The sequence below is a fragment of the Cebus imitator genome, unplaced genomic scaffold (assembly GCF_001604975.1).
Source record: "Cebus imitator isolate Cc_AM_T3 unplaced genomic scaffold, Cebus_imitator-1.0 Scaffold77, whole genome shotgun sequence".
Classification (NCBI taxonomy): Eukaryota; Metazoa; Chordata; class Mammalia; order Primates; family Cebidae; genus Cebus; species Cebus imitator.
In genome coordinates, this window is record NW_016107392.1 from 75093 (window position 1) to 84338 (window position 9246).

The window sequence follows — 9246 nt, forward strand, 5'->3', positions numbered from 1 at the left end:
AAAAAAAAAAAAAAAAATGAAGTACTACCTCAGTATCTGAATGTCCTTGAGGAGGAGTAATTTGAAGGATCATTTGTGCTTTAATCCATCCTCTTATTTCCATGATGAATTTTTCTCTGAAACCTTGAAATGATCTTTCTATTCATGCTAAATATGATTGGTATAGATATGTTAAAATCATAATTTTATTAGGGGTACCATAAGAACAAATCCAAGACCATTATATATGCAACTAAAAATGAGCTATAGTTAACTGTGTTCAAATAAGGAATAAAACAAAATAGGAAATGTGTTGCATTGCTCATCTATGAGTCTCATTTGTTAGTTTTTGTCACTTGGGTAAGTTTTAGCAGCTGCTTGGAAAACTTGAAGTACTTGCCTCTTTAGAGTTTAATTGACATTGTAAGAATTAAATTTTTGGGAAAGTGAATTAAACAGCAGCATCAACACTTTGCCCACCTGGTAAATTAAAGTTCTCAGCAAGTGCTTTGGTTCATATGACATTCCCCATTGCATAGTTAGCACGTTGTTGGAGGAGCAGAGTGGTGCAGATAGAGGAGAGTGACGATGAAGTTAGTAAACCTAGATTTTAGGCCTGGTTCTGTAACTTCATAGCTAGTCAATCACTTAACATCTGAACACAGCGGGTTTAATAGTATTCAGACCTCAGGATTATTCTGAGAATCAAAGAAGGTAATGTCTTTCCTATTTTTAGTACTTGCCACTTTGATATATTTGTGAAATATCTAACAGTGGGCAACAGACATTTTCTGTTAAGGGCCAGGTAGTAAATAGTTGGGGTTTTCTGTGCAAAGGGTCTCCATCACAACCATTGTAATGCAAAAGCAGCCATAAACAGCATGTAAATGAATGAGCCTAGCTATGCTCCAGGAACATTTTATTTACCAAAACTATATCTGCCACTTAATAGAAACTCAGTAAAGATTCGCAGAATGGACTTGGGAATTAAGTGTCTGAAAAGGTGCTATGATGTCAGTGTGCAGCAGTTGACATGCCGTATGTGTGCCGTCCCGCAGACTACTTTCATTTTCTATGAGAGATGCAGATAAGCTGCAGATATCTAAAGGTAGTAAATTCTAAAATCCGGTTGTGCCCCTGACATTTTGGGGGGGAAAGCCATGAGTAAATTTTCAACTGAGAATACAAGATCTGGAGTCAGATGGTAGTCCATATTTGCTGACTGACCTTGGACAGGATTCTTAGCTGAGCTTGAGAGCCTGTCTACAAAATGGAGTTAACAATGCCTACTTCAGGGGGCTGCTGTGAGAAGAGTGTAGTCATATATCTGCACTGTTACATTAAAAACTCAAAACTGCTACAAGAAACATAAGGGATATAACGATCACTGTGTTTTGTATTATATTAGACCTTATAGGGTATCCAGAAATTCTCTTTACTCTGTCTCCTGTATCAATATGTAAATTAAGTATGAAATTAAATGTGCTATGAAATCATCCTGCACCAGGAGATAAAATTGCACAGTATGTATAATTATAGGTAGTTGAATAATTTTTTAATGTCACTAAATACCAAATCCATTTTTAGTAGTTTCCAAAATTGAATTATATGTGTAAGTTCTATGTTAATGGTAATATTTAAGTATATATTTAAACAGTGTAAAGTTTTCAGATTCTGAACATTTTCTCATAGTACCATGGAACTACAAACAGATGCCCCAAATCATGAGATAGTGGAGTTTTTTTGTGAGTATAACAGTTTCTCAAGACTGTTCTAAAATGCATATAAATTGTTCCAAAATATTTGACAGTATTCTAATGATACAGTAGTACATACTTAGACAAGATAGTATTTTTTTAAAAATAATTTTTCCGTTTAATTTGGACGCTCATGTTCAGTAATGGTAAGATTTCTGTTACTGTGACCCAAATGTGAATTTTTCTTATTTATTTAATATTTATTGAGCATCTGCTGGCTACCAGGCATCCTAGGCATTAAAGGCACAGGGACAAATATAACAAGACTTTTTCCTTCATGGAGCCCAGCCTAATTTGGGGAATATACCTATTAACAGTTAATTATAGACTGTGGTAAGTTCCCTAAGAGAGGTGGAGTTTAGCCATGAGTAACAAAAACCCCACTACAGTGATCCAAACAAGAAAGTCTGAAGGTGTGCAGTCCAAGGCTAAGTGACTAGCTTCACTGTGTATGTTGTTGGTATCCCACATTGGACACCCACCCCTCCACTTTCCCCAATGCTTATGGTCACAAGATAACTACTAAACTGTCAGGCATTGTGTCTGTTGAGAACAGGAAGAGAGGGAAAGAGCTAAGGACTTTGTCTTCCTAAGGCCTCCTAGAATAGGAATGCCCTCCATAGGACAGGCCAAAATTAGGTCAGATGGCCACCTGTAGCTTTAAGGGAGTCTCAGGATTTCATTTCTTTTCAACCTGTAGTAGAGGAAAGCAAGGAAGAACAGGTTGGAAGGGGGTTGTGTCAGAAGGGGGTTATGTCAGACACTGAGTGAGCTATAGTGTTGACCGTATGATCCCCAGGGCACCAGCTGCCTGGGCAATCCCAGAAGGCTTCACAGAGAACATAACAATTGAATGAGAGGTGATTTGGTGGTTCCACGGAAAAAAACAAAGAATGTCTTTGCTCCTTTATATCATTCAAAGTCTTCATGAGACATTTAATATCAAATAAAAGGAAGTACACACTGTATTCATTTAAATACTGGGGATATAGTAGTTAAGGTAGACAGATCCTCTGCTCTTGGAGACTTCATTTTCTAGAGGGAAGACAGAGTAAACAGGAGTACAAATAAATGTAACTTAATCGTAGGTAGTAACAAGTACTGTGGAAAAAAATACCTTTGTAAGGGTTAAAAAATACTTTATTTTAGATAGAAAATTTCTTAAGGGTATTATATTCATTTCTCTTAAGCAGAGTAAACAAGATATGGTGATTTCCTTGAAGACTTACCAGCATCAAACCCCAGGGGGTCTGTTGAGGTCTTGGTTAATTGTCCTTACACTAGCTAAGCTTTAGCCAGGGCTCAGTCTTGGGTTCATACACACACACACACACACACACACACACACACATATAAAATTGAATTTTAGGTTTTTGGGGTACATGTGAAGAACATGCAGAATTGTTGCATAGGTACATACATGGCAATGTGGTTTGCTGCCTTCCTCCCCATCACCTATATCTGGCATTTCTCCCCATGTTATCCCTCCCCAACCCCGTCCGACCCTCCCCTAGTTCCCCTCTCACAGACCTCAGTGTGTGATGCTCCCCTTCCCGTGTCCATGTGTTCTCATTGTTCAACACCCGCCTATGAGTGAGAACACGTGGTGTTTGATTTTCTGTTCTTGTGTCATTTTGCTGCGGATGATGGTTTCTAGGTTCATCCATGTCCCTACAAAGGACATGAACTCATCATTTTTTATGGCTGCATAGTATTCCATGGTGTATATGTGCCACATTTTCCCTGTCCAGTCTATCATCAGTGGGCATTTGGGTTGGTTCCAAGTCTTTGCCGTTGTAAATAGTGCTGCAAATTTTGTGTGCATGTGTCCTTATAATAGAACAATTTATAATCCTTTGGATATATACCCAGTAATGGGATTGCTGGGTCAAATGGAATTTCTATTTCTAGGTCCTTGAGGAATTGCCACACTGTCTTCCATAATGGTTGAACTAATTTACACTCCCACCAACAGTGTAAAAGTGTTCCTATTTCTCCACATCCTCTCCAGCATCTGTTGTTTCCTGACTTTTTAATGATCACCATTCTGACTGCTGTGAGATGGTATCTCAGTGTAGTTTTGATTTGCATTTCTCTAATGACCAGTGATGATGAGCATTTTTTCATATGTTTGCTGGCCGCATATATGTCTTCTTTTGAAAAGTATGGTTTCTTTCTTATTATAGTTCTGTCAAGCTCTTAGGTCAGATGTTACTGTTGTTAGTGTGACCCTCTTCAGTAGGCCTTCTCTTCATCTTTTCTGTTCGTTGTTTCTGATTTTATTTTGACTGAGAAAGTCTATGTTTGAAATAGAAATTTCTGAGTGAGGACCCCAGCATGCTCCTGTGGAATGATAAAGAGCTAGAACTCTGTAAAGCTGTTGCAATGGTCTTTTAAAGTTTTAGATTTACTTCCTATCAGTTCAGATCAACATAAGGTTGCTGGAATCCTGACCTGATAAGCATCTGTCATAAAACATTAAACAAGAAACGTTTCAAATATTCCTTGAATTGCCTTTAATCTTCAGCTGCAATCTTAGTCCTTTCTCATTTTGTATTTGATTGTAAACTGCTTTCGTTCCAAAGTGAATTGACTACTCAAAAACCCTGGTTCCTAAAGAAAATTTTCTGAAGTAATTGGTTACATTCCAAGGAGGAAGGGTATGTCTGTGTTTATCTATTTGTATATGTAGATAGATAAATCCATATGCATATATAGAGATAACAGTAGTTTGCCCTCCAAAGCCATAGGTTTTGCATCTATGGATTCAACCACAGGTCAAAAATAGATTCACAAAAATAAATTAATACCACAACAATTAAAAATAATATAAATTAAAAAGCAATACAGTATAGCAACTAGGTGACCCTTGAACAATGCAGGGGTTTAGGGTTGCCAACCCCCACACAGTCAAAAATTCTATGTGAATTTTTGACTCCCAAAAAACTAATAGCTTATTGTTGACCGGAAGCATATGCATGACATAAACAGACAATCAATACATATTTTTGTATGTATTCTATATACTGCATTGTTATAGTAAAGTAAGCTGGAAAAAAGACTATTAAGAAAATCATTACAAAGACAAAATACATTTACTGTTCATTAAGTGGAACTGGGTCACCATAAAGACCTTTATTCTCATTTTCTTTGCTTCGAGTAGCTTGAGGAGGAGGAATTGGGGGTTGGTCCTGCTGTCTCAAAGGAGGAAGAGGTGGAAGGAGGAACAGGAAAGGCAGGCACACTCTATGTAACTTTTATTGGAAAAAAAATGTGCTTATAATTGGACCTCTACAGTTCAAACCCATTTCATTAAAGGGTCAACTGTATTTATATAGCATTTACGTTTTATTAGGTATTAAAAGTAATCTATAGATAATTTAAAGTGTACACAAAGATGTGTGTATGTTATATGCAACTCGTAGGCCATTTTATATAAGAGATTTGGGTATCCAAGAGAGGGTCAGGAACCAATCCCCCTCACACACAGAGGGATGACTATATATATAGTTGACTGTATTATATTTGGTTCCAGAGATATATATATATATATATATATATATATATATATATATATATATGTTAGATGCATCACTCATATAGAGACCACCAGGCAGGCTCTGTGTGAGCAACATGGTTGTTTATTCACCCAGGTGCGGGTAGGCTGGGTCCAAAAAGAGAGTCAGCAGAGGGCAGTGGCATAGGAGTTTTATAGGTTGGGGCAAGTGGTCAGTTAAAGGTGTAATCTATTTTAGGGAGGGGGAGGGTGTCACGGGATGCATGGTCACACGGGTAGGGGTTATTTATTACAAACAGGCATGGTCATAAGGGTAGAGGTTATTGGTTGCAAGCAGAGGAAAGGATGCAGTAAATTACATAGTTACAGGGGTGGGGGGTCCTGAGGAACCTAATGTCCAGGGGAAGCTTCACAAGGCTGAGCAGGAACAATGGTTGCAGGTTGCAGGGGGAGAGCAATTAGTTGAGGCAGGAACAAGTTGTTTCACTTCTTTCTGTGGCCACCTGATTACTTGTGGTTACTTCAGGTTTCCTGGCGCTTGGGGACCATCCAGAGGTGTACCTGTGGGTCACCAAGGCTATAATGGCCAGGCTTGACATTGGAGGCCTGACGTTATACATATATATGTGTGTATATATCCAATTAGTACTTGAATATATATATTCCAGTGGTCAGTTAAAGGTGGTAATCTATTTTGGGGAGGGTGTCACAGGATGCATGGTCACAAAGGTGGGGCGCCATATATATAGCCAAGTACTAATTTTTGCCTGATCGTATAAATTTTGCATTGAAACAAAGCTGTTTGTTGTTCTGACAGTTTATCAGTATAACTATAATTAGCATCTTCAAAACCTTGACAAAAACCTTTTTTCGAGATAATGTCAGATAACCTCTATAGGAGTTTGAGAGTTTCATTCTTAAAATGTTACTAATCCAGTTCTCTTGGCCTATTTGTACATGCTAAGAACTGATAATGTACAGCAGAATTAGGCTATCTGAAGTAAGAAGTAGATAAAGGTGACAAGCAGGTAAAGATATGTTTTTGTTGTTTCATGTGGTTATATCTTATCTTTCTAGCTAGATTGTAAATTATTTATGGGTGGAGATAGCATGACTTGAAGTTTTTTTAAACATTCTCCATGTTTGACCTCATACTATCAAATGATACTTGATTATCTAGAAGTGTGGCATTTGAAGAGCAATAAATTACTTGCAGTGCCTTAAAAACATTTACTCCCTAGAATGACAAACAACCTGTTTGTTTGGGGCCACTTTAACTTGGCCGTAGCAACTTGTTCCTCCTCCAGAAAACTTTAGAAAAATAAGCAGAATCATGCTCTAAATATAGGCAAATATTGGAATAGTTCTGATTCTAATCAGATGTCAGAAGTAAAGGGACTTCTATGTTGAAATTACTTGAAAATAAGTATGTTACATAGTATGCTAGTAGACAGGCAGCCTATTCATGATGGAAATGCTTTGTTGATCTATTCACAGTAGTCTGTCTTTAATGAATACTACTATAATTATTTTATCGACTTCCTTATTATATATGTTTAGTTTCCATTTGGATCAATTTTTCTTTTTTTTTTTTGAGACAGAGCCTCACTGTCGCCCAGGCTGGAGTGCAGTGGCAAAATCTAAGCTCACTGCAACCTCTGCCTCCTGGGTTCAAGTGATTCTTCTGCCTCAGCCTCCTGAGTAGCTAGAATTACAGGTGCCCACAAACCATGCCTGGCTAATTTTTGTGTTTTTAGTAGAGACGGGGTTTTGCAGTGTTGGCCAGGCTAGTCTCAAACTCCTGACCTCAGGTGATCTGCCTGCCTCAGCCTCCCAAAGTGTTGAGATTACAGGCGTGAGCAACTGCACCCTGCCTGTACCAACTAAAGAAACATTTGTTGATTGCCTCTTTTGGGGCCTGTGCAAGGCCTTGGGATCGCAAAGACTAATAAGCCTTTTTCCTGCTCTCAACATAGTCTGGTAAAAAGGGACAAATAAGTAAAACAGTCAGTGCATTGAAGCCTTGTGGTTGCTGTGACAAGAGTTATGCAATATGTAAAGAACTGAGGAAGAAGAGGGCAGTTGTGGTCTTAGAAGTCAAGGGGATAGTGTGTTATGAATAAGAACATCATTACAGCTCCAGGTACCACAATTGTAATTTCATAAATCAGTTGACACTTGAGCTGAATTTTAGAAACTTAGTGTCTAACAGTCCAATAGAGAATTAGGGCACTATCCCAAGCAGAAGCAGCAATGAGAAAAGTCACAGGGACAAGAAAGAAACCATGATGTATTCGCGTATAGAACATTGTTTGGCATAGCTATACAGTAGAAAGGCCTATGACTGGAGAGAGAGGTAGGTAGCGAACAGATTATGCCTTTATGTGTCATGTTATTTATCTTTAGTCTATTTTGTGAGAATGCCATTAAAGGCTTTTAGGTATATGAACAATATGATCAGACTGGCATTTGAGAAAGAACACCCAAACGTGGATTCTGAATTAGAGTTGTGTGAGAAGTTGGAAAAAGAAAAAAAAAAAAAATGAAACCATTGCATCAAACTGTTTATACCTGAACTAAAAAAGTAATGGCAGCAATGAAGAACCAAGGACAGATGGGAAATGTTAATAGTGTGGTCTAAAGACTAAGTAAACAATAACTGCATAGTGTCTGCACATCCTCTAGAAATCTTCTGGAATTTGGTAGTATTCTTCACCTTGTTAGAGAATATTGAAAAAGCAAGTTTATAGGAAAAGATTACAGATTCATTTTAGGAGAGGTTGAATCCAAGGTGTTCATGGAACTTCAAGTGTAGGTAAGTCTCAAAGCCAGTCCTGAGAATGAGGACAATAAAGGTTGGACGTGTATGAAATGATTAGGAAGAGCATGTTGAGCAAGTTGTGAAGAGTGTTAAAGACCTGACTCCTGGAGAATACAACTTATAAAGGACAGCCAGAGAAAGTAAAGGGAGGCAGAAGGAGTTGGTGCAGGAGGGAGAGGCAGGCTAGACAGGAGAATGTGGAGACAATACTGTCTGAGAGTTAGGACTATAATGGGTTAGCATATATGTTGACTAGACTTTGCATTTAGAGGACATTAGTGACTTATTTCAAAGTATTTTCAGAACAGTATAGGTCAGGTTACAAATTGTCTGCCATGTCTGATTTTTCCTTGTGCTTTAGAAAGAAAACCCCAGGTTGTAGTTGTGCACATGGCAGCCTAGGTAGTCCTGTGTCTCAGCTTTCCTTGCAGTAATTATGGCTGTGTGTCTAAGTTTGGGCTGATGGGATTTGCACAAATGATGTGTGTCACTTCCAAATCATTACAAAATATGAAGCCACTTGCTGTGGACTTTTCTCCTTATCTAGAAGGCTTGAAGCAGATGTAGGACAAGCCAGCTCCAGCCATGTGGATGAGGAGTGTACCCATGGGAGATCAACAGAATGGAAGGAACCTTTGTCCCTAGATAATCTTAAAGGACAGAGCCACCCTGCCAGCCTCTGTACACTTGGCACTAAGACTGTTTTATGAGCAAGAAATAAATTAGTTCAATTCATTGTGTTTTAGGTTCTGTCTGTGGTTGGTAGCAATTTACTGTAAGAGTAACAGGTTCGCTCTTTGAAGAAGACGCGGTCGTAGCTGTTGTGGATCCTTAGTCCGCACGCTCCTGCTCCTGACTCACCGCTGTTCGCTCTTGCCGAGGAACAAGTCAGTCAGGAAGCCGCGCAGCAGCCATGGCTTTTAAGGATACCGGAAAAACACCCGTGGAGCCGGAGGTGGCAATTCACCGAATTCGAATCACTCTAACAAGCCGCAATGTAAAATCGCTGGAGAAGGTGTGTGCTGACTTGATCAGAGGAGCAAAGGAAAAGAATCTGAAAGTGAAAGGACCAGTTCGAATGCCTACGAAGACTTTGAGAATCACTACAAGAAAAACACCTTGTGGTGAAGGTTCTAAAACATGGGATCGTTTCCAGATGAGAATCCACAAGC

At 38.7% G+C, this 9246-nt stretch overlaps 2 protein-coding genes across 2 annotated transcripts in view; both read left to right on the forward strand.

The window, feature by feature from the left end:
* The window catches only part of MTPN (myotrophin), a 48236-nt gene that overhangs the window by 34674 nt on the left and 4316 nt on the right, over positions 1-9246 (forward strand). The window lies entirely within an intron of this gene.
* LOC108307202 (40S ribosomal protein S20-like) overlaps positions 8867-9246 on the forward strand; it is a 4039-nt gene continuing 3659 nt past the window's right edge. The window contains exon 1 of the mRNA XM_037740017.1: positions 8867-9244. Coding sequence (XP_037595945.1) covers positions 8988-9244 — 257 coding nt within the window. The 5' untranslated portion in view covers positions 8867-8987. The remainder of the gene's footprint in view (positions 9245-9246) is intronic.